This window comes from Podarcis bocagei, assembly GCF_964188305.1.
Source record: "Podarcis bocagei genome assembly, chromosome: 7".
In the NCBI taxonomy this organism is placed as follows: domain Eukaryota; kingdom Metazoa; phylum Chordata; class Lepidosauria; order Squamata; family Lacertidae; genus Podarcis; species Podarcis bocagei.
The window spans coordinates 60,741,551-60,769,285 of record NC_138132.1 but is presented as its reverse complement, the minus strand read 5'-3'; the positions used below and the strand labels follow the sequence as shown (position 1 = coordinate 60,769,285).

Genomic DNA, 27,735 nt, shown 5'->3' with positions numbered 1-27,735 from the left:
AGCACATCTACATGAATGTAATATCAACACCTTTCTTGCCTCCAAAAGGTGGTGTTTAATCTTCTCTTTGCAGGAAGCTCTGCAAATATTGATAATACAGCATTATCTTTTGAACTGGGGAATATGAGAAACCTGGTAAATGAGTTGCTTCCTTTCTCTTAGCCACCTTCTACGTGTGAAGATGGAGTTCTCAGAAAAGCTGTTCTCCTAAGCTCTTAGCTTATCTCTTTATGAAATCAAACTTCAGAACAGCATCAGCAACATTACTCTCTCTCTCTTTGGCTACATAGAGATCTTCAAAGGGAAGAACAGTTCCAAGGAGATACTCTTGCCTTAAGCAGGCAAAAAGCACTTTGCATAATTTAAAAATCCAGTTAGCTTATTTCCTTTTCCAACTATAGCCCAGTGACAGCCAGACTTTCAGAAGATTCCAGCCCTTGATTGCGCAGAGTTGGGATTCCTTCTTGTATTGCAACTTCCAGAGAGATGGTTATGTTAGTCTGTTGCAACAAAAACAACAGGGTATTGTAGACCCCAAAAACTAGTACAGTGGAACCTCTACTTACGGACGTAATCAGTTCCGGAGGTCTGTCCGTAAGTCGATCCGGGTTGCTGGTAGAAGCATTGTTGTGCGCAGGCGCATTTGGCGGCAGCGTGCTTCTGCGCATGTGCAGACAGAGGCAACTGCTTCTGTGTGTGTGCAAACGGCAGAAGCTGCTTTTGAGCGTGTGCAAATTGCAGCAAACTCGGTATTTACTTCCGGGTTTACCACGGTTGCAACTTGGATCAGGCCCAAGTAGAGGTGGTCGTAAGTAGAGGTTCTACTGTAAGTTTGTTAATCTACAGAAGGTTGCAGTGTGACAAATTTGTTAGTGCTTATGGTGCTGCAGGACTCTTGTTATATGACAGCTGTTCCCTGTCTACCATTTTGGGAATTTGCGGGGGGCATGATATGAACCTGTTCACCACAGGCACGTTTAAAATGAAAATGAATGAGTACCTCAATAACACAAACCAGTCTTCCTAATATGATACTTGCAACGCCTCCTCCCTTCCCCAATGAATCCCTTGAAATGTGCGGTTTTCTCCATTCATCTGCATTCCAGCTCTTTTACAAAAGCTCTGACGGTGAGATGTGGTTCAGTTGAAATGCCACCCAATAGCCATGTCATTGGTCCATCTAGCTCAGTCTTGTCTGCACGGAATGGCAGTGGCCCATCAGAGTTTCAGACAAGGGAACTTTTCTCACACCACCTGGAGATGCCAGGAATTGAGTTTGAACTTTCTGCATTCAAAGCATGTGCTGTACCACTAAGCTACCATCCTTCCTATATCTTTTTACTTTCTGAAAATTGATAAATTTTAAGCCAGTTTCAGAAAGAATTTCCAACAACAACTTATTACTTGTATGCCGCCCATCTGACTGGGTTGCCCCAGCCACTCTGGGCGGCTCCCAACAGAATATTAAAAACACGATAAAATATCAAACATTAAAAACTTCCCTAAACAATGCCTTTCAGTCTGTATAATACTTTCTCTGTTCATTCTGAAACATTTATGAATAGCTAAGAGGTGTGCACAGGCCTCAATATTTGCTGTGTATCTATCTCTGTGGTTTTTGTTTGTTTGTTTTTTTACCACATTCGTTCTTATAGGGCAGGCATAGGCAAACTGCTCTCCAGATGTTTTGAGACTACAACGCCCATCATCCCTAGCTAACAGGACCAGTGGGCAGGGATGATGGGAATTGTAGTCCCAAAACATCTGGAGGGCCGAGTTTGCCTATGCCTGTTAAGGGGGAACTAAAAATAGCTATACCTTTTTCCCCTCTTGGCAAAGGACTCCGGAGCCCCCTCCAGAGGGAATTAAGCTTGCCAGTTGCAAACAAACAGGTCCAAGCGCTTTTGTGGGGGAAGTAAAAGGGATTCACTATCCTCCAAAATCAGGTAATATCTATACTAAGCCAGGAAAAATCTCAAAAGCCATATTTTGGGGGGGTGGAGAGGTTTGTATTGTTATCTTTCTTTCCTTAAATAATTAAGAGGTGGCCATGGTGTATATTCTTGCTTGTATATATTTTTAAACATTAACAGCTTCACTCTTTCCAGTGCTTATTTGTGTTGGGAGGGGGCATCCTCTTATACGGCAGGTTTGTCCAGATTGCTGCCTGCAGAATGCTAAATTGCTCCAAAGGATTTCTTTCCCCCAAGCACAGCAATGGATGAATTTTTTTTTTAAAAAAATTAAGTAAAGCTGGTAGCTTTTTAAAAAAATATCATCGTCATTTACTGCTCCTCTTTAACAAATTAATTATCCAGAGCTCTTCATCACTCTGAAGGCAGCATTCCAGACAGCCTCACTTCTTGCAAAGCTCATGGACATAGAGAAACATAGCTAAGTAATGTACATAAAAGTAGAACATATAAAAAGCAGAGCAACATGAAGTTTTCTGCGGGCCCTGATCCAGCTCAGTCGCTGTGTTGCAGTTTGACATGGGGAGGGCTAAAGTCACCCTAAATTGCCTTGTTATTTTAACCTTAGCTGGGCTGAGCCCTGGTATCTTTAGTTGCAAAAGAGAACAGGTGATGGTAACTTCCTAAATGAAATATAACTTTTTAAAATGATGCTAGGGCACTGGGCGACAGTTGAGATGAATTACAGGCTCAAGCTTTGCTTACATTTTTCAAACGTGTCAAGATGTTGAAAATACCTGAAAAGCCAGGATGCTTTTTCGCTTGAAGGCTTTGACTGCCTCTAGTAGATTAACCTTCGGTTGTGACCCAAAGAGATTAATTTGGTTGATTTCCTTTGTTTTCCCACTTAAAGAGATTTAACTTTTTGAAAATCTTTAGACCTATTAATAAGGCACACGTTTAACTTTAACACTATGACTGTGAGGCTGAGCATTTTGCTTTGTTCTCATTAGAGTCTACTTTTGTCCTTTTCATTAAAATAACCGTATGAAACATTTAGCAAGAAACGCAGCACAGCATGCTGTGTTTTGCATTATTGATGGATTGATTTTTTTTGCTTTTATTTCATACTGGGCTTAATTAATCCACAAAGCAAGCATTGTTTTGATCTGGAAACAGATTGCTTTTGTGAGCTCATCCACATTTTCTTCTTTTCCCTCTTCTTCTTTTTGTTTTCAGATGCTGGTTGAACAGACGTCAGATTGATGGTGCATTGAATCGAACTCCCAGTGGGTTCTATGACAGGGTGTGGCAAATCTTGGAGAGAACACCCAACGGTTTAATAGTAGCAGGGAATTTTTTGCCACAGGTAAAACCACCCACATGGGGCTCTGAAGTCACTTTTGTTTTTAGATGACTACCTTGTTTTCTCAGACAGGGACGCGGGTGGCGCTGTGGGTTAAACCACAGAGCCTAGGACTTCCCGATCAGAAGGTTGGCGGTTCGAATCCCCACAATGGGGTGAGCTCCTGTTGCTCGGTCCCTGCTCCTGCCAACCTAGCAGTTTGAAAGCACGTCAAAGTGCAAGTAGATAAATAGGTAGCACTCCGGCGGGAAGGTAAACGGTGTTTCCGTGCGCTGCTCTGGTTCGCCAGAAGCGGCTTAGTCATGCTGGCCACATGACCCGGAAGCTGTTCGCCGGTTCCCTCGGCCAATAAAGCGAGATGAGCGCCGCAACCCCAGAGTCGGCCACGACTGGACCTAATGGTCAGGGGTCCCTTTACCTTTACTTTGTGTTCTCAGAGAGGAAGCAAACATTCACCAGTGGTAAAAAAGCTAGGCTTGTAACTTGAGTCCCAGCAGGCGTGCCAACTTTAGGGGGCCGAAGGCACCTTGGCCCCCTCAATATTTGTTTTAAGGGGGTTGGGTCTCCTCAATCTGGAGGCAGCCCTGCATGTTTTGGAGAGCCAATGGCCAGTTCCTCCAGAGCGCTTGTCCTCTGTTGCCCGCACAATGCATGCCAGGCCCCCTCAATCTTGGGGGCGACCTGGCGCCTCTGAGTCCCAGAATTCAGTTCCTCCCCTCCCCATGGATGCTGTCATGCTAGTCTGGACACAAGGACAGAGCCTGCTGGATTAAGTCAAAGTTCCATGTAGTCCAACTGCCTTGGGACTGGGCACAGAGTTCCTATCCAATCAAGTTCTATTGATCGTGGAGGTGTCACCTATATGCATTCATCCCTTGTAGTGTATCCCTCACTGTTAATGGGTATGTCCAAGATTTTCAAGTTTCTCCGTCCCCTTTGTTCTGAACTTAGGCTCAATTTTGAGCCTTGGTTCCTTATGTGTAAAACAGGAGTATTGGTGAGCTGGTTGGTAGTTTTGTAGTGCAAAGCACTTTAAATTGGCAAAGCCTTGCATAAATGCCTAAGACAGTCTACAAATTCCAAAGAGAAGTGGAATTAATTGTTGATTTCTTGGCTCTTCAGTACCAGAAGAACCTTGGATGTGTCAGACTTGTGCATTAAAATAATTCCTTGTTCTGAAAGGAGCTTAATCTTACCCAGGCAGATGACACCTATAATTGGTTCAAATAACCCACTCACCACCTTGAAGAAATAGGGCATGTGCTTGTTTTCAGTTATCAAAGAACATATTTGCCAAATGCTTTCTACTTTCTAGAAATTGACTGATATTGCTATTAAAGTTCACTTAAGCATCTGCTTTTGTTTGTTTTACAGCAACCAACATTGTCAGACATGACCATGTATGAAATGAACTTTTCCCTTCTGGTTGAGGACATGTTAAAGAGTATTGATCAGCCTGAATACAGGCAAATCATTGTAGAGGTTTGTACCATATGATGATGAGAGATATGAATTAGTTGTTTCATCTTACATTTTAAAAAAGCAGCGAGTGAATGAATGTGTTCAGGGACTTAAGCCATGAAAGACTTTCAAAGAAAATGACACTGTCTCAGTCTTGTCTCAATCTTGTCCTGTAGTCTCCTGACATCATAATTAGAATAAGTAATAACAACTGTTTTGGTGATGTAAGAGTAGCCCTGATGGCTCAGGCCAAAGGCCCATCTAGTCCAGCATCCTGTTCTATAGATGCCTATAGAAACCCCAAAAACCAGAACTGAAGTGTAACAGCACTGTACCCATTAGTGATTCCGAGCAACTTGTATCCAGGAGCACACAGGCTCTGACAGGTGAGGTAGAACATAGCCAGCATGGCCAGTGGTCATTGATTGCTTTATCCTCCTGGTGGACAACAATGTTTCTCAACTTTCAGTGGTCCTCAGAAATATATTGAATGGTAGCTAACAGTTGCCTAGTGCTGCACAGCAGGGAAGGGCTACAGCTCATGGACGGGGCATCTTCTCTGCATGCAGAACATCCCAGGTTCAATCCCTGGTGTTTACAGATAGGTTTGGGAAAAACCCCTGCCTGAAATCCTGGAGTATCACCGCCTGTCAGTGTAGACCAGAGTTTCCCAAATTTGTGTGTCCATTTGTTGTTTTTGGACTACAATTCCCATCATCCCTGACCACTGGTCCTGCTGGCTAGGGATGATGGGAGTTGTAGTCCAAAAACAGCTGGAGTCCCAAGTTTGGGAAACCCTGGTGTAGACAGTACTGGGACCAATGGTCTGACTCGGTGGGAGGCAGCTTCCTTGGTTTTGTATTCCACACCCAGTGGTTTTATTTATTATCTTTTAAGTGCCAATTTGTGATGCAGTTTATGTGGAGTGATGGTGGAGACAACTGATGTTAAAAAGAAGAAGCCTCAGGTTCTGCACGTTGTGCACAAAACTCCAGGGATCACTCAGAACCAGTTCTCTAGATGGTGACCACTGTTTGCTGATTACAGTGGTACCTCGGGTTACATACGCTTCAGGTTACATACGCTTCAGGTTACATATGCTTCAGGTTACATACGCTTCAGGTTACAGACTCCGCTAACCCAGAAATAGTAGCTCGGGTTAAGAACTTTGCTTCAGGATGAGAACAGAAATCGTGATTCGGCGGTACAGCGGCAGCAGGAGGCCCCATTAGCTAAAGTGGTGCTTCAGGTTAAGAACAGTTTCAGGTTAAGAACAGATCTCCAGAATGAATTAAGTACTTAACACGAGGTACCACTGTATCCAGTTCCCAGGAAATAGATCTTTAAGGATTCCCACCACCACACCAAGTGTTGTTTCTTGCATTATTTGAAAATAGCAAAATAAAAACTAAGTTCAGCTTTGTCAGCTGCAAGACTAAACATTACGTTATGTGTCAAAAGAAAATTATTTGCTTTGCATGAAGTTTAAGTTTGGGGCGGGGAGAGGAACAGAGAGTTTTATATGAGTAAGTGGAAAAGAAGGCAGAATAGAAAAGGTGCCACAAATATTTCAAATGGCTTTTTCTTTTGTCACTGTATTTCAAATCCATGGATGTTTATCTTTACCAGTAATTACACCTCTTATCCAACATCTGGCTATTATTATTTCTACTTCAGATCATTACCTCTATTCACACATTAAATACTAGTGGGGCACTCATGCATTGAAAGACTAGGTTGTATTGCTGGCTCCACCCTCAATCCTGCATGCCTAAGCTAACTCTCCTCCAACACACGGACATATGAAGAGGAACTGCTGTGTGTGAACAGTTGCTCATTTCTATGGGTTCTTCTTCGGATGTCCATGCTCAGCGCACAAATGTTGGGAGCAGGGATGCACACTTCTTTCTTCAAGGCTTGAGCACCCTAAATGTACATAATGTATGAATGGGGCTATTGTAATGATCTTTTGAGTATTCCTCCACCATAAATGTCTAAGTGTTGGGTATATTTTATGTATGTTTTTAGTCATTTCTAATTTCCCATTTTACTTCGTGGCTTGAAACTACCCAGATTTTAAACTACCCTTGAAAGGGAAGGTAGTGTGTCTAAATCGTTTGCTTTTGTTTTATTCTTTAGTTGTTGATGGTTGTCTCCGTTATTCTGGAAAGAAACCCTGAATTAGAGTTTCAGGATAAAGTGGACTTGGACGGACTGGTGAAAGAAGCATTTCATGATTTCCAGAAGGACCAGAACAAGCTCAAGGGCACCGAGAAACAAGTCAGTACAAATCTCATGCCAAAGCCAGACATGGCATTCCAGCTGTATTGGGACTACAACTCACATCATCCGTAGCTAACAAGACCAGTGGTCAGGGATGATGGGAATTGTAGTCCCAAAACAGCTGGAGGGCCAGGTTTGGCTACAACTGGCCTAATGCCTCTTTTGCTCTTGTTTCTTACCAGGATTGATTAATCCACAAGGCCAGTGTGTTTTTTTCATTTGGTTTGTGAGGTGTCCCGCAGTCTTCACAGGAGCAAATTTTGTTAAAATTCTAAACAATCTCATATTCACAATGATTCCACTGTAACCTTGTGCTAGGATGGCTCTCCTCACCCTTACTGTATGAGATTGATGAATAGCAACTTCTTTATGGGGATCCTCAGGAAAGAAATAATGTTTGCGCAGGCATGCACAGCTCTGAGCCTCGTTTTGCCAGAGGTGTTGGCAAAGTTTGCTGCACTTTGGCCCACATATCAGCTTCAGGGGCTTGTCTTAAAGAATAGACGAGCATCATCAGAACCTTTTCCTCTCTGGCTCAGATCAAAATCCACGCTTGAAAATTATTCCTGGTTTATCCACACCTGCCCACACAACCTTTGTCTCTGTTTCTGTTAAACAGTAGCTTCCAAAATTGTTCCTTCTAAAGCAGTGATGGCCAAACTTGGCCCTCCAGCTGTTGTGCGGCTACAATTCCCATCATCCCTGACCACTGGTCCTGTTAGCTAGCGATGATGGGAGTTGTAGTCCCAATACAGCTGGCGGGCCAAGTTTGGCCGTCACTGTTCTAAACCATCATATTGATGACATTCTGCATGCTTCTAAATACAAATGTGTGAGATGGGTTGTTTCTTCCCATATCGTTTTTTTTAGAAAAGGAATGGGGCATCTGTGGTCATAGGTTCTAAATCACTGTATTTGAGAACATGGAGCTATATTGCCATATATTCTTACATATATTAGTAAAGGTGGCTGCCTCGTATCTAAATGGCGGAGCAAGCAACTGTTTATCTCACATGCAATTTTATTTCTCATGTTTCTATCACACCATTCTTCCAAGGAGCTGGGGGTGTTGTTCCTGCCTCTCCTTCCTCCACAGACACTTTCGTTCCACAGCAGCTCTGTGTGCTGTGCTAAGCCTGGAGACACTGATTGACCCAAGGAGTAACCACATAGTTCTGTGTCTGAATTGGGGATTTGAACCTGGGTCTTTCTGGTCCTCACCTGATACTCTACAGAGGCTTTTGCTGGGCAAGGAAGAAAAGAATAGAACTTTTCTTCCTAACGAGCAAAGCTGAGTCAACCTTCATGCCACACTCCTACAGGAATCAAATCAAGGAATTGTGTAGTTCACAGACGGGTGGCTGAAATCCAATGCTTCACCCAAAGTGTTTGTGGAAGTACATAATCATGGAATGGGCACCAGATGAAACAGACACCTACAATCTTGCACATTTCTTTTTTCAAATTCTCCCTCCCCCATTCCCAACCTCCCTTCTGCTGGTTGTCTGCTCCTCCTGCTACCACTGTCCCATCACTGCCCATCTGCTCCACCCTCTCCCTCCTTCCCCTGCCGCCACTTGCGTCTGTAGCCCACAGGAGCTCTGCTGTGCTATCCGTGCCCTCGAAAGCCACGGGCTTCTCCATTGAGCCCAGGGGGAAGGTTCACTATCACTACAGGGCACACAACCATGACCATGCCTCCTCCGCCACTCATCTCCTTGCTTGGGGACAATTGCTTCTTGCAAAAGGTGAGCCGGCAGCTTGATGAGCTCTGTACCTTTGGCACCAATGAAGTGGTGACTCACTGAAAGACTACGGTATGATCTGTGGCTGCCTTCCCACGGCCTAAAGCTGATGTTCTGAAGCAGCATGAGATCTCTGACTCACAGTGTTTGAGACAATGCATATCAGATTTATTTTTTTTGTCTGCCTCTGTTGCTGTTAAGAAGCTTCCTTGTTCCCACTGTCTCCCTCCCAGTTCCCCATTTGCTATTTGGTTGGAATCCAAAATATTTATCAGACTGCATGACAGAGAATGTCAAGTGTGTGAAGTGCCCTCTTCATCACCACCCTGCTTTTCCATCTGTGGCTCCCTCCTTGTCCTCAGTTGTGTCTGATTGTTACCCATCAGCATTGTGACTGAGATCAAACTGTGTTTATCTTATGCAGGATGACATGACTCCCTTTTACAACACTCCTCCGCTGGGAAAGAGAGGGACTTGCAGCTATTTGACAAAGGCGGTGATGAATCTATTGCTGGAAGGCGACGTGAAGCCCAGCACAGATGACCCCTGTACTATTAGCTAAAAGCAGGTGGACAGGGTGCTGTATCTTTAGCAGTCTCGTTTGCTTGGCATGTGATGTTCAATTCCTCACTGTTCAAGGGATGCCGTTCGGGTCCCTGTTATAAATGGCCGCCGTGACAAAGCTCAGACACTTAGGGTAGCAAAAGCACACAGCTGATTCTGTAGTAGCCGAGAAGCTCATTTAATCAAGCGCCGTATTCCTTTCCTGCGTCTCCAATGGCAACCTGCACTCTCCACCTAAGCACCGCGGTCGCGAGTCGGCAGAGCAATTGCATGAAACGGCTCGTGCTGATTGAGACTTTGGATGTTTTAGAAAAAATTAACTGGGCTCGTATTTATAGTTTAAGCATTGCTTGGGAATGATTGCAGTGATAAATTTATTTATGTAATAGTGAATTAAATGCGCGCTGAAAAATTTATCAGCTCTCCCCCTTCATTTGTATTGTAATTCATTATTGAAAGGCTTCATTATGAATACTGGATGAAATACAGGCATAAATTTTAAAAATAAATGAGCCCCGTGTTTGAAGTTGAGTTACTTGTTAACTCCAAGAAGATAACTGTGACTTTGGATCTGAGTGCTCCCAATGAAGCTCAAGGATAAAATAAAACAACTGTGTTCTATATATGCTTTAGAATATTTCTGTGATCAATTCTTCCGTTTAATAATTGCTTAGCATGCTAATTGCTTAAACACATTCGTTTTCTGCAGTTGAAAATGGGAAATAATTGTTATGCTGGAGAATATCTTTTCACATCACAGATTTTTCTTTGGCCCAGTCCAGACACCTTAAGGGACATGATTTTAAATTAACCTTTAGAGAAGGTCCCCTAGATCAAAGAGGACAGTAAATCATATTAGAAGAAATGCCCTGAATGAAAAAGCTTATAGTCAGAACCCACTCCCATATGCAGAGCATCTCTGCGAAGCAGAATTGTATCCATGCACATAAGTGGACTAAGGTGCATCTGTTGTATTTGGAAGCTCCTGGGTTCAATCCCTGTTCTTAATCCAGTTACAGGGAGCTAGGAATGACCTCTGTGTAAACCCCTGGAGAGCTGCCAGTCCTGCTCAGCTAAATGGACTCCAGGGTCTGGCTAAGTATAAGGCAGCCTCTTACACTCTGTTTGCCTGAATGCACCTCCACATAAAAAAGAAAGAAATTAAGAAATCTGCCCTTACACCAGGTCAGACTCTATCTAACTAACTAGACCAGGATTGTCTCCTCTGATTGGCAGCTGCTCTCCAGAGTTTTAGGCAAGAAAGAGGTCCTCCCCATCCTCCCTGATCCTTCTCACTGCAGAATGCCGGGGACTAAAGCTGGGATCTTCCGCATGCAAATGGGGAAAGGACTAGAGCAGAAGGGCTTTTGCATGCGGAAGGTCCCAGCTTCAATCCTCAGCATCTCCAGGTAGGACAAGGAAGTACTTGTTCCTTGGAACTCTGAAATGCTGCTGGGCAGTCAGTGTAGACAGTACTAACCTAGATGGACCCAAGGTCTGACTTGGTATAAGGCAGATTCCTATGAAAGAATGTGCTCCAAGCCTGAGCTATGAGCCTTCTACTCAAGAACACCTTGCATGTGGGAAGAAAAAAACTAGTTTAGACGAAGAATTAGTTGGGGTGAGCAGTTCTAGCCTGTGCTAGTTTTGTGCATGCAGGAGGAATATTCCTCCCCAGCAACAGCCTGAAGAGGAATAGTGCGGCAATGTTTTTACTGCCTTGCTTGCAGTTTGAACTAAACCTACTGATTCCAAACAGAGAATGAGATTCTAGAGCTGAGGATATTCACAGACACAGTTTACAGCCCTTGTTTGAGGTGCTCAGTTCTTATGCATTCAAAGGAGCCTTCTTCATGGTCGTCACCACCGAAGCGAGGACGTTTTCAGAGCCAGGCTCGCTCTTGATCGAATCTTCTTCTGTGTATTTTCTATGAGGACAGAGCCATGCTTAGATTTTGATCCAACTTTGATCCCAAAGGTAAATTCCAGGTATTGTAGGGCTGAGGAGATTGAAGCCTCTACTTCAATCTCAAAACATTCTAGGGAGATTATCTGGCATGCCTCGGGATAGAAACCTGCCTTAAAAGCCTCCCGTTATTAGAAGGGGTGGGTTGGAATTCAGAAAGGAATAAAGTGCAGTTTCTGCTGTAAAAATGAAAAAGGCTCTCTCAATGCAAGATGGATTATGGCCTGTTTCACAAAGGCACTTCCATCCAGTTGGGATGTGTTCCATTCAGTTAAGAATACATCGACTTTTTCTAGGGGGAATCCTAGAAAGCTTTCGCTGTGTTCTTTAATAGGGCTTTGCAACGGTGTCAATCTGGCTTTAGCAATGGTAGAGTTTGATCTTTAGACATGGCTTGTCATTAAAGCGGCGGTCAGCAGCTAGTTTGGCCATCAAGCCAGGCTCTCCGCTCCCCTCTTCCACTGCACGTTGGCTTAGCAGCACGTCAAATCAATATACTCTCGTCTTCTGAATTGTATTTATTTAAATGGTAGGTTGCTGCCTGAAGGCTCCTGAGATCAGGAACAGATGAAACTACAAACAACATTAGAAGCAAACAGCAGCAGCAGCAAATGATAGAAGAGTTATATTACTCCTTTTGTAAACCACACTGAATTTTTAAATGCAAACTCTGTGTGTGTGTTTGTACACACATGCACACACACATAAAAGTAGAGTTGGGAGGGACACCAAGGTTCGTCTAACCCACTGCAATGCAGGAATCACAGCTAAGAATCCAACCTCTGTTTAAAAACCTATGCAGTAGAGTCCAGCTCCATCCAAAATGGTCCACTGTCCAACAGCTCTTTCTGTCAGCAGATATATACAGACCAACAATGTTATCTCACAAACCCAGCAAAATAGCACCATCTTGAAGGTCAAATAGGGGGCTAGACAAACTCCATTGACTTGGGTGCCACTATGAAAAAGGTCTTGTTGCTGCCAGTGGCATCTCTGTTGGTGATGACAACTGAAGCAAGGTCTCATTAGATGGCAGGTTTGCATGGGAGGAGGGGTTTGTCTACAATTTGATGATTCTATGATTTAACTACTACAGATGCGCACCATATTAAGGAAGGGAAAGGAATACATAAGTAAGCAAAAGCAGCAAAGGTCTCATATCTTGCTCCCTTTTTGAACCTTTTCAGGGGTATTTTGAACCTTTTTCAGAGGGGCATGTATAGAGTCTCTTCTGCCTTTTGTCTTTTCCAGTCAAACAGTCCTTGGAAACCCTGACAAGGGCAGAGGCAGAAGGGCGTACAAAGCAGGCAGTTCTCTCCATGCACTGCTCTGCCTCCAGCGCCAGTTCCTCTTGGCTTCCTGGCCCCTTTTCCCAGCTGCAAAACAAGCCAGAAAACCAAAGGCGGGCCAGGAGCTTGCATAGGAGTGAGTTCTTCCCTCCAGCTTCTATGAGCAGCTTCAAGAAGCATGGAAAGGGAAGCGAGCTGGTAATTGGGGAGCCAGGTGGCACCTGGTAGGGTGCTGGAGACCAGCCATGGTTGGCTCCTGAACTCAAACAGGAACCCTTGGAGCAGTACCGTTGGGGGATTGGCACAGCTTAATGTCAGCAGCTATGAATGTACCGTGCATATCAACATTTCATTAGGAACTGAGTAGGTTTGAATTGTTTCCGCCTTTGGTGGAACTGTTGACAACCCATAATTTAGAGGATTAAATTAATTCCTGAAGCACACATGTAGAATCATAGAATTGTTGAGTTGGGAGGGAACCCGAGGGTCATCTAGTCCAATGCCCTGCAGTAGGAATCCTGCCCACAGCCGTCCCAGGGTGAGATCGAACCGCCTACCTTCTGGTTAACAGCCAGATGATTCACTGGCTCATTGTGCCACTTAGCATTTATATAGTGCATTATTTCAGTAAATATTTACAACAGCCCTGTGAGGCAGGACAATGTTAAAATGACCCTTATGGGTTTGTCTAAGGCCACCAGATAATAATAATAATAATAATAATAATAATAATAATAATAATAATAATAATAATAATAAATTTTATTTATATCCCGCCCTCCCCAGCCGAAGCTGGGCTCAGGGCGGCTAACAACAATCAAAATAGTCCAACATTCTAAAACATTCATTATAAAATTAATTAAATAAAATTAAAATCAAATTAATGGCAACCAAATTAAAATCAAATTAATGGCAACCATCAAGCAAAATTTTGTGCAGATTGCCAGAGGAGGGGGTCAGGCTGCGCCCTGACAAAAGGCCTGGTGGAACAGCTCTGTCTTGCAGGCCCTGCAGAAGGATGTCAGGTCCTGCAGGGCCCTAGTCTCTTGTGACAGAGCGTTCCACCAGATTGGAGCAGCGGCCGAAAAAGCCCTGGCTCTAGTTGAGGCCAACCTAACCTCTCTGTGGCCTGGGATCTTTAGGGTATTTTTATTTGCAGACCGTAAATTTCTCTATGGGACATACCAGGAGAGGTGGTCCCGTAGGTACAAGGGTCCTAGGCCGTATAGGGCTTTAAAGGTTAAAACCAGCACCTTAAACCTGATCCTGTATTCCACCAGGAGCCAGTGCAGCTGGTATAATACCGGATGGATATGATCTCGCAGCGAAGACCCCATAAGGAGTCTCGCCGCGGCATTCTGCACCCGCTGGAGTTTCTGGGTCAGTCTCAAGGGCAGCCCCACGTAGAGCGAGTTACAATAATCCAGTCTGGAGGTGACCGTCGCGTGGATCACAGTGGCTAGGTCAGGGCGAGAGAGATAAGGAGCCAACTGCTTAGCTTGGCGGAGATGAAAAAATGCCGCCTTTGTTATAGCTGTAATCTGTGCCTCCATAGAGAGGGAGGTATCGAAGATTACACCCAAACTCTTAACGGACGATGCTGGCACTAATTGCACCCCCGCAAGAGATGGGAGTTGCCCCCTCAATCCCATATCGCTCCGTCCCAGCCAGAGGACCTCTGTCTTCGAAGGATTTAACTTCAACCGGCTCCCACGTAACCATCCAGCCACAGCTTCCAGACATCTGGTCAGTGTATCTGGGGCCGAGTCAGGATGGCCATCCATCAACAGATAGAGTTGGGTGTCATCGGCATACTGATGGCAACCCAGCCCAAAACTCCGGACAAGCTGGGCGAGGGGGCGCATAAAGATGTTAAAAAGCATCGGGGAGAGAATCGCACCCTGAGGCACTCCACACACCAAGGAGTGGCGCGATGACAATTCCCCCCCAAGCGCCACCCTCTGTCCCCGACCGGAGAGAAACGAGCGCAGCCATTGAAGGACTGTGCCCTGGATCCCCACGTCGGCAAGGCGGTGGTCCAGAAGTTCGTGATCGACCATGTTGAAGGCTGCTGACAGGTCTAGAAGAATCAGCAGCCCCGACCCGCCTCGATCCAGCTGCCTACGGAGATCATCTGTTAGGGCGACCAGAGCCGTCTCGGTCCCATGACCAGCGCAGAAGCCGGACTGGAATGGGCTTATGGATGAGCTGGGAGTTAGATCTGACATAGCACAGTGGCTTATTAATCTTTTTTTTCTGGGGGTGGGGAATATGATGTAATGGCTAAAGTGTTGGACTTAGATATGGGAGACTCAGGTTCTAATTTCTTCTCTGGGGTAATTCTTGCCCTAACCTATCACATAGAAGTGATAGAAGGGGAGAACATTTATCATCATCATCATCATCATCATCATCATCATCATTTACCTGCCTTTCAACTTAAGATCCCAAGGTGGTTACAACAATTAAAACACACTGTTAAAAACAGTTTAAAAGAACTTACAATCACAGAAATAACAAGGGCATTGAAAATATACATCTCGAGTGTCAAAAGCTCGGGCGAAGAGGTGTGTTTTCAGTATTTCCTGAAAGCTGTAAAACAATGGTGCCAGATGTACTTCTGTTGGATGGGAGTTCCACCACTTAGGGGTTGCCCCACAGAATGGCATTTCCTGGGCTGCCACCACCCTGATCTTTTGAGGACAGTGGAACAGCCCAGACTCTAGAGATTGGCTGTCTCTGCCAATCTTAATATCTGGCAGGGTCTGTCGGGAAGGAGGTGGCCTTTCCGGTATCTGGGGCATAAAAGAGCATCTTGCATTGGGACCGGAAACAAACTGGCCATCAGGGCAGCTGTTTTAAAAACAAATGGAATCTTGGCCAGTAATCTGGCTGCTGCAGTTTGGACCAACTGAAATTTCCAAGGCGTCCTCAAGGGCAGCTCCAAGTAGAGTGTGTTGCAGTAATCCAGTCGGAAGTTAACTAGAGTCAAGTCGTCAGGTCAAGTCATCTTTGTCCAAAAGGGGTTGTCGCTGGCCAACCAGCAGGAGCCCCCTTGAGCTCCTTGAAGGCAGGGGAAGGGTTCGAAACAAACACATAGTTGCCTAACATGGATATAGCCAAAGTGAATTTGAAAAGGCATAGTTTAAAAAGAAGAGTATTAACAAAACAGCACAGGACTTAAAGCAACACCTAGTGTAGCTTTGGTGTGTTGGATCTCCAGCAACCTGCAGATATTTTATCTGATGACCACACAGCAAGCTCCGACCTTTGCCGAACTAAAGATCTCTTAACTCAGTTGGTGGGGATGGAGGTGAATCCATGAAATGTTTTTGCTCTCCTCTGCACACCCAGAAGGTATTCTGTAGAATAGGAAGGTTGGCGCTTCACTGGCCGTTAAGATTCAGAAAGGATAAAAGGGTCCCACTGGCCTTTTTGTGCTTCCAAATATTTAAACAGCTGCAGGAGAGACTGGGTAAAAATATTAGCACACTTAGCAGAGCATGACCAGCCTTAAATCTGATTTAAAGCTTATTTTCTTATAATGGCAGAGCTAGAGGATGGAAAGTTATCTCCTATGCCCCATTTGTTCCTTGAAGAACCGCATCTTTTAAAACGGCTTCCTCCAACTTTGTGTCTTGTAGTGTAGAATTTGACCACAGGAGGAGCAAGTGCTATTGCACTTGAATCCTCTTTGCAGGTTCCCAGAATCGGATGCCAGTCCTCTTTAGCCTAATCCAGCAGGCTCTTCTTATGTTCTTATGTCAACATTTAAACCAGGAATAAGGAAGCTGTGCCCCTTCCTATGTTCTCTCCAGTTAGCATTGGTCGCAGCCAGCATGGCCAACAGTCAGGGAAAGATGGGGATTGTAGTCTGACAGCATTTGGAGTGCCACAGATTCCTAGCAAGACAGAGAAAATGAAACCTTCAGCTTTATAACCCAGCAGCTATTTGCACCCAGCCACAAAGCTCCACAGGGAAGAAACAGAACTTCTTGAAAGATGTCTCCCATGACACATCTGCTGCTTTTGGGTATTCATGCTGATGCATAGACCTCTCAGTTTGGAAGACACAAAGGTTTCTGCAAAGGGCATTTTACCTTCATAAGCCCATAGTGAATTGTTTTCTTGGGTTTGCATGGAGAACCATGGACTTTTATCTACAGAGTTAGAGGAATGAAGCGGTACCGTGATGGAAAATAGTAGAGTGGGTGGTACCACTTCAGAATACAAGTTGGGGAGGTACCAATTTTGATTGCTGTTTCATATTCCAAGTAAAAACAAAAGAAAGCTGGCAGATAAGCCTAGGGATTCAATCCCGGTCTACTTCCCGCTGTTCTACTTTTCTGATTGCAGAGTGTTTTGTTTGTTCGTATGTAATGTACGGGAGCAATAAAGAGCATGGTTCACCCCACAGTCTGAAATGATGCAGTTCATTCTACCACTTCACTCTGCTGCTGCCTTGTGTAGATCAGGTATCAACCTTCATGAACTGCCTGGGTTTTTACAAGAGTGCTTTTTAAGTATTCAGCTCATGGAGAGGTTGTAAGAGGAGGCTCAGGAAATCCAGCGCCAAGGGCATCTACTGTACCCATTTCCAACTTGCTGTATGCGCTTGACTGTCCAAAACCAGGATTACAAATGAGCAAACATTTCTTTTTCTTTTGCTCATTGCATCACAAATGGGGCCTTTCTGCTTTTCCTCGTCTAATTTGGCCTCTGTTGGTTAATTTAAGAATCACTGCACCAAGCCTCAACCAATCACTTATTGATCGTTGGCAGAAAAAATGGCAGAAACGCTGTTCCTGATGTGAGCTGTAATGACTGCTTTCATTGGAAAGATTTTGATTTGGGATAACTCTGCACTGGCCAACAGCACATTCCCTTGGACCTATGCAAACAGTGAACGCATTATCTCTGATATGGATCCTTGTGTCAGCAAAACAGCACCATCCACACAGCAACAGAGGAAACCTGCCGTATACAGAGTCAGACCACGGGTCCATCTAGTTGAGTATTGTCTACATTGACTGCCAGGGGCTCTCCAGGAATTCAGACAGGTGTCTCTTCCAGCCCTACCTGGAGATGCCAAGGACTGGACCTGAGACCTTCTGTATGTGGAACAGATGCTTATTGTTAACTTGAAATTATTATTATTTTATTTTAAAAAATAGTTCTGGAGAGCATTCCAAAGCAATATCACCACCCCACTTCTCTTGTAGTCTGAAGTGGTGCAACTCAATTGGTAGAGACTCTTAAATCTCAGGGTCATGGATCCGAGCCGCACATTGGGCAAAATATTCCTTCATTGCCGGGTGTTGGACTAGATGGCCCTTGTGGTCTCCTCCAACTCTATGATTCTATGAATCCATTCTGCAACAAGTCCTCTTTTATCCCAAATAAAGAAATGGCTGATGTTTGACTCTTTGGGTTGAGAAAGGAAAGTATCAGTGGGAGTGTGCCCTCTAGAGGACTGGAAGATGCACAGCACTTATGTCGCCAGACTGCAGAAGTCACCCAACTGGGGCTTTAAATATTTGGAAGCACAAAAAGGCCAGTGGGAGCCTTTTATCCTTCCTGAATCTTAACAGCCAGTGAAGCGCCAACCTTCCTATTCTACAGAATACTTTCTGGGTGTGAGGAGGAGAGCAAAAAGATCTTTTCATCAGTGCAAGGGGCTTTTTAAGTTGTACAAAGTTGAGAAGTAGTAAGTAGGTTGTATGTTGACAACATCTTAGCTCAGCTCAGTCAGCACACTCATTACCAGCTTTTCCCCATTCTGGGAGGGCATTAATCTTTTCTGATTCTTTTGCAACACAGGCAGAAAAGATGCTGTTTCCTTCCTTTCTCAGTAACAGGCCAGTTTGTGTAGGCAGGATCCTGGCTTCTGTGACAGATAAATGATGGTTTTTGAGGTTGTGTTAGCTTAAGGTCTGACTCAGTAGCTATGTCTTCCAAATTAACTCCCACCTTGCCCACCCTTGGCAGCTGCCCTGACTGGGACCACCAATTTATTTCAAGCCTCTTGCACAGTTGGATTCTTTTCCATAGACCTGAGCACATGTTTGTCACAAGAAGTCTTCAGGTGTGCTTATAAACCACAACTTTGCATAGAATACCTTATGCATACTTTTGCCTGGAACCAAGTCTCCCTGGCTGTTCTAATTGTGCCATCTGTAACCCAAGTTGATCTGGCACAAAAAGAGCTGTTAAGCTCTCTGCCTTGCGTGGGGAGTGAGGCCCCCTTTGCATGCTGGCTCTGGAAGCCTAGGGATGCTTGGGTGAAATCTCTTGAGAACTTGGATGGCTCTCACAATATTTCGTGATAGCTTCCCCAAATTGGTGTGCTGGGCAGTCCTTGCCCTCTCAAGCAAGGCAGAGAGCTTAAAAGATCTTGCCAAGCAACACCAAGCAGACCTGGCACAAAAAGAGCTTTTATTTAACCTGCACAATTTCATCCAGTCTGCCTTCAAGTTACATGTATTTAAGATGTGAACATTCTCTGTAACATCCTAACATATCCTAACATATCTGACATAATCCAGTTTCCATAACTTTAAAAAGTCACTGAACTGAGGATCTGTTTCAGTGCCAATTTTGGCTTCACTTGGTGCAGAATTCTAATTTGTTGGGTTTAGTGTGGGTGTTTATAGCACGGTATGCACATCTGTCCTCAGCTGGGTTTAACTGACTTTTGTATCTGTTTGCAGGCACCTGCTTTCTGTCTGAATTTTCACTGAAGAAGATAAGCAGAGTCATATTGAGTTATTACAATGCAAGTCCCAGGGCATCCAAATAAAAACATGCTCCAAATTGCTTTGGAGTTTCTGTTATTTAGTTCAGCTCACATATGAGCAGAAGGCTCAAGATGGATTTTCCTGTAGCCAAATCTCTCTGCCAGGCTCTCTCTGGTAATGAATTTTGATTGCTAATTTGCTGGGTCAGATTGCACACAGTGGTAACTCGGAGATGAAAGTCCTCTTCTGTTTTCTTGCCCTCCAGCCATCACTCTTGCAAAGTCCTGTGAAGCCTTAAAGCTGTCACGAACTCCCATTCTGTGCATGCAGCTTCAATTAATATCCCAAATACCTATGTATAATTTGAAGTCATCCCTTGTTTCAGGATTTAGTTATTATCTTATTACAGAAAAAAAATTGCATATCTGAAGTGAAGATTCTTAAAAGTTATTGCAGGGTTTAGGAAACCATTGCAAGAATATCAAACTTGAGAGGTCAGTGAATAGCCAATACACCATATGGGTTGGGGATCTTCCCTAGCCTGGCACCCTTCAAATATTTTTGGACTACAATTCCCATCTTTTCCAGCCAGCATGCCCAGTGGTCGGGGTGGTGGGATCTAAGAAGACCACTGGATTGATTTGTTCAAGCCACACCCTCTTCTCAGCCTAATCCAGGTGCAAATCTCACCTCAGTCAGGCATTCTTTTAAAGTCAGACTACATATTATGCTGAGAAAAATTGGGATTAAGAATTTATGGGCATATTATCTATCAGCATCATATAAAAATAATCTTGATGATCACAGGTTTGCACACAAACCTTCCTTATACTGAGTTAGACCATTTGTCCATCTAACCCAGTGTTGTCTGCTCTGACTAGCAGTGGCCCTCCAACATTTCCAGGAGAGATATTTCTCATAACCTATGATGTAACTCTTCACTGTGAAGATGGTGCCAGGGCCCCAGTCCAGGAATCTTCATAGGCAGAGTGTGATGATGGCAGCCCTGGAGTGGAGATGGCTCCTCTCCAAGGTCTGTGCTATATGGAGAGATCAGGAGACTCCTGAAAAGATATTGCCATTGCTTGAAACCCCAAGGCTCAGAAGAAGCTAATGGGTCCAGAATAAGGTTCTGCCCTTCCTCAGACCAGAAGCAGAGTCCAGATGGAGGGGCTTCTTTTTAGTGAATACCTCACTCAGGTTCTAAAGGTCCACCAGTTCCTCTAGGACAATGTTTTTCAACCTTGGGTTCTCAGTTGTTGTTGGACTGCAACTCCCACCATCCCAGGCCATTGGTGATGCTGGCTGTGGATGGTGGGAGTTGTAGTCCAGCAACATCTACTGCCCCAAGGTTGAAGAATACGCTGCTAGGACACCATTGAGTCAACATGCATACAGTATTTTCTCTCAGCGGCACTAGCCATGGTCCTGAAGCCCACACCTTGGTTGTTCTCCAAGGTGCTGATCTTGCCTTCCCTCCCTATCTGCCTGGAACTATTGGCCTCCTGTTTGCTTGGTCCATCACTTATGGCAGGCACCCCCTTGGATTTCATGGATTGTGCTTGGGATCCTCTGCAAGGAAAACATGTGCTCAGCTGCTTAGCTATTGCTTTCATCTCCTTTTAAACAGTGTCTGTTAGACTCTCAAATAAACTCAACTCAAGCCTGGCACTGAATCCTATATTGTGATGCTCTACACTCCCGCACTTGATTGACTCCCTTGTCTTCAACACCCACTTCTCTGGAATATTTTAGCAAACTCTGGGGCGGGGGTGGGGAGAGAGAAATCATACCCTGGGATCAGAATTAATCATCTCAATGTATACAGTTCATCCTGAGAACAATTTTCTTTTTTGGGGGGGAGCAGGTGTTGAAAGGGCATTTTAGGGCCTGTGTGTGTGTGTGTGTGTGTGTGTGTGTGTGTGTGAGAGAGAGAGAGAGAGAGAGAGAGAGAGAGAGAGAAACTGTTTGCTTAAACAATGTGTGTGTGTGTGTGTGTGTGTAGTGAAGTCTGTAGTTTTCTTGGTCAGAAAACTCATCAGCTGGAGAGCTTGGAAGGAGTCCTCTATCCAACAGGCTTGTTTACTTTCCCTGTGTTTGAAACAGCATCGATTTCTTCTTTTGAACAGCAGGCTTTTACATCGGAGGGTTTGTTTTCCAGCTCTTCTTTTGTTTAGGAACATTGAATTCATTCTTTCCCCCTCTACCGCCACCCCCAATGCTCTGCCCTCCAAAACTTCATTTGTGTAAACAGAGCAGCTGAAAACTGGATCCCATGTCATTCCTCCACTCAGCTCTCTTTCCCACCCCCACCCCCACCCCTGCACCTTTCCCTTATCTGACAGCCTCGTTCAGCCACCGGCATCCATTGAGACTTGAGCGAGAGAGCATCGGGGGGCCCTTAAGATGTCCCTGGCCAAGCTCTTTCTTGCCAGGGTTTGGTTATAAATAGCAGTGCATCTGAACAGCAACTGGACTCCATGCAAAGAAGAAGTAAACCAAGTCCATCAGTTCATTGGAAGAGACATAATGGCCAGCTCGACAAGAATGTGCCAGTTTGTGTTTCCTACATTTGCCATCTCTAACCTGGTGTACAATCACCTCTGCAAGGAAGCCGCAAGCAGTAGGCCTCATTCTGAGCACATGTTTTATTCATGCCTGCTAGTAATTGGCATCTCCCACATTCTCTAATATGTTTTCCAGACAAAGCACCTGATGGGTTTGTCATATTTCCAATAACTGACCTTTTAAGTCATCTCACACCCTCTCTCTCCCCTGCAGCAATTTTTTAGAACTCGTTTGTGCTATTGTTCCTTGCCAGGGTTCTTAATTTGAGCAGAGGCTTCCTGGTATTGGCTGCTGAGATCTGTGTTGGAGCTTATAGCTCGAGTCTTCCTGATTAAGTGGGAACGTGTTTTGTTTTGTTTCTTTATACGCAACGACTGGATGGAGAAAGGGGTGCCTCTGAGCATGTGCAGAGTACCTTTGCTTTGCCACTGTGTCAGCCATGCATTTTTGAGGTCGGATGCAGAACTTCAGGAGCTAGGTTGTTGAATTTCAGGGAGGGGGGAGCCAAGAATTATTTTTGTTGTGGAGGTGGGTGGGTGGAGGTTGATTAACAAAATGGCAAACTGGGAATATCCCCTCACTTGCCCAAGTTTAGGATATTCCACCTTTCTTTCTTTTTCTTTGAGAAAAATAAGTGGCTCACGTAAATGTAAACAAGCTTTAATAATAGAAAAATAGCATAGCAAAATAACATAATGAGAGAAACTGAATACAACAACAGGAGGCAAATCTGAGGCAAGAAACAAGAAGAGGCAGTTGGTGCCTCTTAACCGACATTCTTAACGGAACACACACAGAAGGGAGGGGATGATTCCGGAGCATAGCACACAAGCCCCGCCCACCAGATAGAATCATAGAATCATAGAATCATAGAGTTGGAAGAGACCACAAGGGCCATCGAGTCCAACCCCCTCCCAAGCAGGAAACACCATCAGAGCACTCCTGACATATGGTTGTCAAGCCTCTGCTTAAAGACCTCCAAAGAAGGAGACTCCACCACACTCCTTGGCAGCAAATTCCACTGTCAAACAGCTCTTACTGTCAGGAAGTTCTTCCTAATGTTTAGGTGGAATCTTCTTTCTTGTAGTTTGGATCCATTGCTCCGTGTCCGCTTCTCTGGAGCAGCAGAAAACAACCTTTCTCCCTCCTCTATATGACATCCTTTTATATATTTGAACATGGCTATCATATCACCCCTTAACCTCCTCTTCTCCAGGCTAAACATGCCCAGCTCCCTTAGCCGTTCCTCATAAGGCATCATTTCCAGGCCTTTGACCATTTTGGTTGCCCTCCTCTGGACACGTTCCAGTTTGTCAGTGTCCTTCTTGAACTGTGGTGCCCAGAACTGGACACAGTACTCCAGGTGAGGTCTGACCAGAGCAGAATACAGTGGCACTATTACTTCCCTTGATCTAGATGCTATACTCCTATTGATGAGGCCCAGAATTTCATTGGCTTTTTTAGCTGCCGCGTCACACTGTTGGCTTATGTCAAGTTTGTGGTCAACCAAGACTCCTAGATCCTTTACACATGTACTGCTCTCAAGCCAGGTGTCACCCATCTTGTATTTGTGCCTCTCTCTTTTTTTGCCCAAGTGCAATACCAATCACTATACCAATCACTATATTATTCAAATTAGGCCCCAGTGTTTTTCTTACAATTTAAAAAACAATTTGGCTCAAAAGAGGGGACTTAGATAATGGGAGATACTTCACAGGGTTTTCCTGTGATCCACACTGACCTTTTCATGTAATGGTAAAGGTAAAGGGACCCCTGACTATTTGGTCCAGTCGTGACCGACTCTGGGTTTGCGGCGCTCATCTCGCTTTATTGGCCGAGGGAGCCGGCGTACAGCTTCCGGGTCATGTGGCCAGCATGATTAAGCCGCTTCTGGTTTACCAGAGCAGCGCACGGAAACGCCATTTACCTTCCCGCCGGAGCGATACCTATTTATCTACTTGCACTTTTGACGTGCTTTCGAACTGCTAGGTGGGCAGGAGCTGGGACCGAGCAACAGGAACTCACCCCGTCATGGGGATTCGAACCGCCGACCTTCTGATCAGCAAGTCCTAGGCTCTGTGGTTTAACCCACAGCACCAGCCATGTATGTGACAATTCTATTTCCAGTTATTCCCTAGCATCACTTCATCCACCCCCAAAGCATCAGAGTGATAGCAGGGGAAATTGTCCTCATTCTGATTTGGCTCCTTGATGACACCACATCATCGCTTCTCATCATGAAGCAATCAGGGGGAGGGTCATGTTTCCTGCTTTGTGTGAAGAAAACAATGGTGTATGCCAACTACTCTCTCTGCATGTTTGCCCCACAGCTGCCCCCATTCACACTTCATCCCCCCCCCAAATCACCCAAATGCCCTCTAACCTTTTATCCCGTGAACAGAGTTGTGGTGTTGCAGGGGACTTTGACTCAGCCTGACGTGAAGATCTGAATCTCCCCCTTTTTTTTGCATTCTTTCAGATCATATTTCTGAAATACGTGCAAATAGTAAAATTAATTAAGATGTTTCATCATGCAAAGCCTTTTGGCTAAAAGTAGATTAGTGTTCCATTTTACTGTGTGTATAAATTCTAAGCTAGGCACCTCTTGCTCAGCTTGTTGGGAGAGGTGTGTGTGTGTGTGTGTGTGTGTGTGTGTGTGTTTTAAAAAGAACATAGCATCTATATAACGCCAATCAAAAGTTCTACTGAAGTTTGCAGGAAAGGCTGAGGGATTGTGATGGCTTCAGTCCCTCTTCTTGCTCATATGGGTTTACCCAGGATTTGAACCCAGCCCCCCTTGTACCCAAAGGGGCAATCATGCCCCCTAGACCCACAAGCTGGATTGTGGGATGTAATTCCTTAAATGGAGGTAATAGCCATGTAGCAGCTGTTAATTCACTGCTGCTTTGCCTGCACAATGCATGCTTAATAACAATGCAAGCATGTTGCGCACTTCAGGTCTGTGGCAATAGGTGTATACAGTAATCCCTCTATTCAGCTTGCTCAAATGGAACATGCCTTTCTAATTGCATGACAACAGTGGAGACAATTGTTAAAAATCCATCTAGCTTAAACCACTCTTGTAATTCTGGGGGATTATAAAAACACAGAAGCCCATGAGTGATGAGTGAAAAAGTGGTGGATTATCAGCATGTAAAAGTCTACAATGAGCCACCATGGCTCTCTGATAATTGGCTTCTTGCTGAATACAGTATTTAGATCAGTTTCTCATTGTGTGAAAACAAATAATGGAATGGAAGCATTACTGCAGCCTGCATCTCTGCATGTTCTTTCATCCTGACTTTTTATAAAAATATATATAAAGGCTGTTAATCTGACATAACTAAAAGGCAGGAATACTTAACAGAATCCTTCTGCCATCAAATTAAGTGCTGGATCCATATTGAAGAAGTATAGCTTTTTAAGGAACTGGACAGATTTCTGACTGCCAGCCAAAGGGGGAAGAAGAGGACATTTTACATGACAGCTGACGTGGAGTGACAGCTGGAGAGTCTAGCTGCTGGCTCTGGAGGGGTGACCTGTCAGCATGACCAAAGGGAGTCGGCTCTTGCCCTGCACAAAAGCCCCTGTACATCTGAACCTTCACCCCTGCAAGTTCAAAAGAGGAATCTGACTGCCTTATCACCAAGGAGCTGTCCATGGTCCTAGATCCTGCACTATTTGGATGCTTGGACTCCTGCAGTGCAGCCTGCTCCCTGCCTATGTAGAGTACAGGGCCATAGACATCAACGTTTTCAGGCCCAGAACCCATGGTGAGAATGTAAGAGAAGACCTGCTGGATCAGCCAAAAGCTCATCCAATCTGGCATTCTAATTTGCAGGGCAGAGGCTTAGGTGACCCTTGGGGTCCTTTTCAACTCTACAACTCTATGCTTCTATGATTCTCATGGTGGTCAACTGGATGTCTTCGTGGAAAGCTCCTGAGCAGGGACAACAGCATTCCTCTGCTCTGTTGCCCCCTATCCCAGCAACTGGTCTTCAAGGACACATGGGGAGTCCATTATGGCTATAGCCTTTGATGGGCCAACTCATCAAGGGCTGTGGGAAAGGGCTGTGCCTCTGTAGTAGAACATCTGTGTTGCATGCTTCCATACCAGGCACCTAGATTCCTGTGTGAAATTCTGGAGAGCAATGGCCAGTCAGTGAGGGCAATACTGAGTTAGATGGACCAATGGTCTGCTTCGGTATAACTCAGTTTCCCATGTTCCTGCTAAAAAGAGGGTACCTTTAAACTCAGTCTCCTGTACACATTGGTTTTTTTGTTGCTACATATACATACAGTATTACTATGGATGTCCATGTTTATAGGTCTCTCCATCCTTCAGCATTTGTCAGGACCTGGCTGCAGCAGCACTCGCCCACTGGTGATTCCCAGTGACTGGTTGTCAGAGGCTAGTTACCATCTCTCAGCCTAACCAACCTACCTCACAGGGTTGTTGTGAAGAGAAAAGGATAAGAGGTCCCCTACCCTGAGCAGTGTGAGTGAAAAATGAAGTTTTGTTTTGTTATGGTTTTTTTAAAGAAAAGCCAGCACAGTCCTGTCAATGAAATCTTTTATGGAGCACAAACTATCATCTAAGAAAGAAAATCCTGGGGACATTTCAGTGAAGTAAGGAGTCTTGAAAAAGGAAGCTTTGTGCTTCTCTGTGCCCTTTCCTTCCCCTCCTGCCACCAGGCAGGACTTTCCCAACCACAACTTTGCTGCCATTCATATCTGCAAAGGGAATTGCAGGGGCTTTATAATTCATCACAGGCTGAAAGCCTGGCACCAGGCGGCAACTGGCGGCCGGCGTCAGTTCTTCCTGAGACAGGACAAAGCTGCAGCAGACAAGTTGATTAATAATGCAGTGTTTCTATATTTCCTCTTCGTTTAATCTTGTCATTTCCCTGCTTTTTCCAAGGCTCTTCTGCCGGGCCTCCCCTTTTGCTAGTTTAAAAATCCCATAGGCTGACGAGTGTATTTTATGGAGTTGAAAGCAAAAGCAAAAGCATAGACCTGTCTTTTTCTACTGTGTGGGTTTGAGAACAAGCAGCTGCATCAGAATTAACTGCAAAGGCATAAAAGGCAACTTTTAGCTCACCCCTTCCATCTTCTTTTTCTGTGTCCCTCCCCTGAAACTGAATAAACCTCTAGGGAAGAAAGGATTTACCTTCTCTCTCATTCTCCCTCCCTCACTTCTGCTCATATGTTTCCAGGACTGTAGAAGCACTGCAGCATTTTATATAGATTAAAAGATGACCAGTCTGAGCTCTGAAGTACTACCCTGTTGTTGTTGTTTTTTTGGGGGGGACTCCTTTAGTTGCATTTGTTAAAATGAATGCAAAGGGGTGGTTCAAGGGGTGGTGAGAGATCATGGTGTGCAAGCAGCGGGGTTTGCAGATCAAGGTTTGAGAAAGAGGTGCCTGCCACAGTCTGGGCCCCACACTGAAGCTTGTGGTTGCTTCTGAGCTTGGAGCTGCCTGTGCATTTTCATGAGGACTAGAGAGTTGCCCATTTTAGAACTGACAGCCTAGAGTTTCGTGAAAGTGACTGATGCTTTGCTACAGAGCTTTGTAACATCTGTGCCATGACTATAGCAAAAGCGTAAGCTGCTGCTTTATACCAGGCCAACTGATTTGTCCATCAGGACTCACATTGCCTGCTGCAGCACCTTCTCCAACCAGGTGCCCTCTGAATATTTTGAACTGCACTACTTTCATTTATTTGTTTGCAAATAATAATAATAGTAATAATAATAATAATAATAATAATAATCACCTATCATGCCAACGTTAAAGGGGGCTGTGGAAATATAATGGTGGTGCACAGCAAAAAAAAATTTT

General features: G+C 44.7%; 1 protein-coding gene across 9 annotated transcripts in view; it reads left to right on the top strand.

Moving 5' to 3' along the window:
• PHKB (phosphorylase kinase regulatory subunit beta) overlaps positions 1 to 9,953 on the top strand; it is a 142,534-nt gene extending 132,581 nt beyond the window's left edge. For all 9 annotated transcript variants that reach the window (XM_081201136.1, XM_081201137.1, XM_081201140.1 and 6 more), the window contains 4 exons: positions 3,153 to 3,282; positions 4,654 to 4,761; positions 6,880 to 7,020; positions 9,193 to 9,953. In XM_081201136.1, the coding sequence (XP_081057262.1) occupies positions 3,153 to 3,282; positions 4,654 to 4,761; positions 6,880 to 7,020; positions 9,193 to 9,330 (517 nt within the window). In that variant the 3' untranslated portion in view covers positions 9,331 to 9,953. The remainder of the gene's footprint in view (positions 1 to 3,152; positions 3,283 to 4,653; positions 4,762 to 6,879; positions 7,021 to 9,192) is intronic.
• The last annotated feature ends 17,782 nt before the right edge of the window (positions 9,954 to 27,735 follow it).